This window comes from Euprymna scolopes, chromosome 23 (assembly GCF_053919585.1).
Source record: "Euprymna scolopes isolate OS-2025 chromosome 23, ASM5391958v1, whole genome shotgun sequence".
In the NCBI taxonomy this organism is placed as follows: Eukaryota; Metazoa; Mollusca; class Cephalopoda; order Sepiida; family Sepiolidae; genus Euprymna; species Euprymna scolopes.
In genome coordinates this window covers 46,622,956-46,628,955 of record NC_136504.1, presented here as the reverse complement: position 1 = coordinate 46,628,955, position 6,000 = coordinate 46,622,956, and the positions used below count along the sequence as shown (strand labels likewise).

Genomic DNA, 6,000 nt, shown 5'->3' with positions numbered 1-6,000 from the left:
TAAAACAAACAAAACATTTACAGTATATTCATTACTTTCATGACATCTGTAAACAATAGTGTGTGTGTGCCACACCCTTGTCCGGCAATTAAATGTGTATTACACAGCCTTACGATGAGAACCATTGATTTTGTCCGCCTCTCTTTTGCTTGATTTACGTTACACATCTTTGTTATTATTAGTATTATTAGTCTAGTGATTGTACGTTTGAAAACTCTTGAAGCTGGACTCTGAAGAAATGAGGAGGGCTTCTCCACCTGAATTTGTTAGGGCTGAACAGAAACTCCTCCAGTGGCTTTTAGCTTTGATAAATAAGCGCAAACAAATACTTAAGACAACTTGTTCATTTATTTCACCTTGTTGCTGTGGCATGATGGAAAACAGAGAGAGACAACCTTTGTTTGTTTTGATTTGATGGTTTTAAGAAATCGTTTTTTTTATACGTCCTGTTGAGACGTACCAAGTTGCTTTCTCATTAAAATATTTTTTTTTTAACTTTCATGATGTCACATGACTCACATAATTCTTATTTCCACTTTCATCCATTCACACAGTTTCAAACCCGACCTTCCGACCTCCAAAGGCAATCTTTAGTGTAGATTATTTTTGTTGATTAAGAAAAAAAAATCAATTCAAAATATTAAGTATACTATAAAAATATGTTCTATCTGATTACATATTTTTGTTTATATACTAGCCTAGGTGCCCGGTGTTGCCTGGGTGTTTGGAGGAGTGTGTTGAGCAAAAAAAAAAAGTGGTAGTAAGCAGGCAGGCAGGCTCGAACCCGTGCCGCAAAGGTAGAAAAGAAAGTGAAAAAAAAAAAAGTGACATCTTTGCTGTTGCGCCCATCGTCAAACCAGAAGTGGTGAAGGTTTAAATTAAGGCTAGTAAATTTGAAATAACAGATATCAGACTATATTTATATGAAATGACAAATATGAAAGAATATTTGTTGAAATTGCAAATATTAAAAAATATTTGTTGAAATAAATATCATAGCATATTTGTTATATCAAAAAATATTGTCAAATATTTGTTGCTATAACAAATATCATAGCATATTTGTTCAAATGACAAATATGAAAGAATATTTGTTGAAATGACAAAAATCATAGAATATTTGTTGAAATGACAAATATCATAGAATATTTGTTGAAATGACAAATATCATAGAATATTTGTTGAAATGACAAATATCATAGAATATTTGTTGAAATGACAAATATTAGAAATTATTTGTTGAAATGACAAATATCAGAAATTATTTGTTGAAATGACAAATATTAGAAATAATCTGTTGAAATGAAAAATATTAGAAATTATTTGTTGAAATGACAAATATTAGAAATTATTTGTTGAAATGACAAATATCATAGCATATTTGTTGAAATAATAAATATTAGAGAATATTTGTTGAAATGACAAATATCAGAGCATTTTGGTGAAATGACAAATATTAGAACATATTTGTTCAACTGACAAATATCTGAGCATATTTGTTTTATCAACAAATATTGTCAAATATTTGTTGAAATGACAAATATTAGAAAATATTTGTTGAAATGACAAATATCATAGAATATTTGTTGAAATGACAAATATCATAGAATATTTGTTGAAATTACAAATATCATAGAATATTTGTTGAAATTACAAATATCATAGAATATTTGTTGAAATAATAAATATTAGAGAATATTTGTTGAAATAATAAATATTAGAGAATATTTGTTGAATTGAGAAATATCAGAGCATATCTGTTGAAATGACAAATATTAAAACATTTGTTCAACTGACAAATATTTGACAATATTTGTTTTATCAACAAAAATTGTCAAATATTTGTTGAAATGATAAATATCAGAGCATATTTGTTGAAATGACAAATATTAGAAAATATTTGTTGAAATGACAAATATCATAGAATATTTGCTGAAATGACAAATATCATAGCATATTTGTTGAAATGACAAATATCATAGCATATTTGTTGAAATGACAAATATTAGACAATATTTGTTGAAATGACAAATACCATAGCATATTTGTTGAAATGATAAATATTAGATAATGTTTATTGAAATTGCAAATATCAGAGTATATTTGTTTAAATGAGAAATATCATTGTATATTTGTTCAAATGATAAATATCAGAGCATATCTGTTGAAATGACAAATATCAGACTACGTTGGTTGAAATCACAAATATCATACTATATTTGTCGAAATGACAAATATCAGACTATTTTTTTGAAATAACAAATATCAAACTATTTTTGTTGAAATGACAAATATCAGACTATTTTTGTTGAAATGACAAATATCAGACTATTTTTGTTGAAATGACAAATATCAGACTATTTTTGTTGAAATGACAAATATCAGACTATTTTTGTTGAAATGACAAATATCAGACTATTTTTGTTGAAATGACAAATATCATAGCTTGCCTGTTTAAATGACAAATATAGCACGCCTGTTAAAATGACAAATATCATAGCATATTTTTTGAAATGATAAATATCATAGAAAGTTTGTTGGAATAACAAACATTATAACATTCATGAAAAATATCTTAACATGATTGAAAATTTCAAAGTCTAACCCTAACCCCTTTTAACAAACACAATGATTTAATTCTCTGAAAGAAAAAGGTTGCTAACGTTGCAATCATACATTAACATCTCACTCCGTAAATGCCCTTTTTTATAAATTACTCCATGAGTAAGCTGAATACTCAAGTAAAAATGAGATATTAGCATATATTGTCATTTCATAGTTCACAATGAAATCAACTTTAGTCATTATATGTTTTAGGTCTTATTTTCTTTCTGTTAAGGTGAATTTTATAAAATAAAAGAGTAAAAAGCAAAAGTACTTACATGTATGGAGGCATTCTGTGATGGTGGTGGCATCAATGAGGTAGCCCGAACACAGTGTACACGTAATGTGATCATTGACCGACCTCAGACGAATTCTCCGCTCCATCATGGTGTCAGAAACGCAGACATCCTCTTCTAAAATTTAAATGAAAGTTTGTTTTTTTTTAAATCTTACATTAAAACAAAAACTCAAAATTTTTCTGCATTTCTGAAATAAATGGGTCAAATGTTAAAAAAATACATATATATTTCCCAACTATATAATTGTTTCCTTACAATTATATAAAAAAAAATTCTCTTCAATTATATGAACATATATTTCCATACAACTATAAAAAATATATTTTTTTTCCACATATCTATATATATATATATATATATATATATATATATATATTTAATACAATTATATAAAAATGATGTCTCCTTACAACTATATAAAAATATATGCATTTTTATACACTATATAAAAAAGGTTCATGTTTTCCTAAAATTATATCTATATAAGTGAGAATGTATGTGTGTGTGAGGACACTTCTCAACCTATATATTCTTTTTTTTAAATTTCATTTCATTTTAGAAGAATTTGACGTTACATTTAATACCTACGGTATTTCTGTCTATAGTACATAAGAAATCTGAATTAATTAAAATATAATATTTATGTGCATTTTACAACCCGGCAATGCCAGGCGGCCTGCTAGTATATATATATATTTCCCTCAAACTACAATATATATTTTTCAATACAACTATAAAAAATATATACAGGCTTGCATACAACTATATAAAAAATATATATATTTCATTAAACTATATAAAAAAGATATATGTTTCATCAAACTATATAAAAAAGATATATGTTTCATCAAACTATATAAAAAAGATATATGTTTCATCAAACTATATAAAAAAGATATATGTTTCATCAAACTATATAAAAAAGATATATGTTTCATCAAACTATATAAAAAAGATATATGTTTCATCAAACTATATAAAAAACATTTCATTAACCTATATAAAAAAGATATATATTTCATTAAACTATATAAAAAACGTATATGTTTCATTAAACTATATAAAAAACATATATTTCATTAAATTATATAAAAAACATATATTTCATTAAACTATATAAAAAAAATATATATATTTCATTAAACTATATAAAAAAGATATAAATTTCATTAAACTTTATAAAAAGATATAGATTTCATTAAACTATATTAAAAAGATATATAGTTTATTAAACAATATAAAAAAGTTTATATATTTCATTAAACTATACAAAAAAGATATAGATTTCATTAAACTATATAAAAATGATATATATTTTATTAAACTATATAAAAAAGATATTTCATTAAACTATATAAAAAACTGATATATATTTCATTAAACTATATAAAAAGATATATATTTAATTAAACTATATAAAAAGATATATATTTCATTAAACTATATAAAAATGATATATATTTCATTAAACTATATAAAAAAAGATATTTCATTAAACTATATAAAAATGATATATATTTCATTAAACTATATAAAAATGATATATATTTCATTAAACTATATAAAAAAGATATATATTTTATTAAACTATATAAAAAAAGATATTTCATTAAACTATATAAAAATGATATATATTTCATTAAACTATATAAAAAAAGATATTTCATTAAACTATATAAAAATGATATATATTTCATTAAACTATATAAAAATGATATATATTTTATTAAACTATATAAAAAAGATATTTCATTAAACTATATAAAAAAATGATATATATTTAATTAAACTATATAAAAAGATATATATTTCATTAAACTATATAAAAATGATATATATTTCATTAAACCATATAAAAAATATATATATTTAATTAAACTATATAAAAAGATATATATTTCATTAAACTGTATAAAAAAAGATATATGTTTCATTAAACTATATAAAAAAAGATATGTTTCTCTACAACTATATAACCAACGATGGTGGTTATCATAATACACAAGACTTTCCTCATTTCACATAATTTTATTGGATATTCAATCATTATCATAATCATCATATTCAGCTCAACGTCTGTGTTACATGCTGGCATGTGTTGGACGGCTTTTAGAAAGTGACTTCTAAACTAACCTATCTTTAACCAAATATTTTTTTTATTCATTTCTCTTTCAAATACACCCTTATCACTTCCTTCCATGTTTCTCACAGCCTTTTATTTGCCAATTATTCTTAACACATCTTCCTACACTGTCCAGATTTAATCATCCTCTGAGGTCATCAGATCTAAGCCTGTCTTTTAAGACTTACATCACATATACATTATATCATTTTTATATGTCTCTCCAAGTAGCACATATCCTCAAGCCTTATTAATCAAGTTTCATTTCCATGCATCATAACACAACACACAATATCTTCTCATAGTTGACAGTGGCAATGCTCTGTTAGTTAGTAATGATAAAAGTTTTGTGAATTTATTCCATCCACTTCTAGCTGTTGCAAACACACCAGCACCATCTTTTCCTTGTGCTCCAACAGCATCATAGGCTTCTTTCAGCCTTGACAGACTATGGATACCCACGGTAAGGGTGCCTGCGCGCGAATTTTTTGTGGCAAGAGTTGCGCAGTCTCCAACCACACCTCTCTTGAGTCGACATTGTTGAATACCAGTGGCAAGTGGAGGTTCAGAATGACTGAAAACAATGCCGAGATAAGCGTAAAGCATATACAGCGCCTAAAATTCCAAAATGGTCATCCATCTGGTATTAGCCAGGCTCAACGTTGCTTAACTTCGGTGATCTGACGGGAACCGGTGTGTCAACGTGATTGTGCTGTATGTAAACAACAACAGCATTACCAAGGTAGAAAAACTCCTAAACAACCTAAATTAACCTCACTTTGTGGCTTTATGTAAACTCCATGTGTTGAACGTGTAGTCAACAGATATCCTAATAATTTCTGCAGTTTCATTTGATGCCGTTATCCCTATATATATAAAATGAACTCATTTTCCCCCCTCTGATTTTGACCTTAATAGGATTAAAAATCAAGACATTTCATGCAAATGTAATATGCACAAACTGTAGCACAATAT

At 25.5% G+C, this 6,000-nt stretch overlaps 1 protein-coding gene and 1 pseudogene across 1 annotated transcript in view; both read right to left on the bottom strand.

Annotated features, from left to right (window-relative positions):
* LOC145245873 (polycomb group RING finger protein 3-like) overlaps positions 1-6,000 on the bottom strand; it is a 189,199-nt gene that overhangs the window by 33,940 nt on the left and 149,259 nt on the right. The window contains exon 3 of the mRNA XM_080107588.1: positions 2,883-3,017. Coding sequence (XP_079963714.1) covers positions 2,883-2,991 — 109 coding nt within the window. The 5' untranslated portion in view covers positions 2,992-3,017. The remainder of the gene's footprint in view (positions 1-2,882; positions 3,018-6,000) is intronic.
* LOC145246223 (5S ribosomal RNA) lies at positions 5,629-5,745 on the bottom strand (annotated as a pseudogene).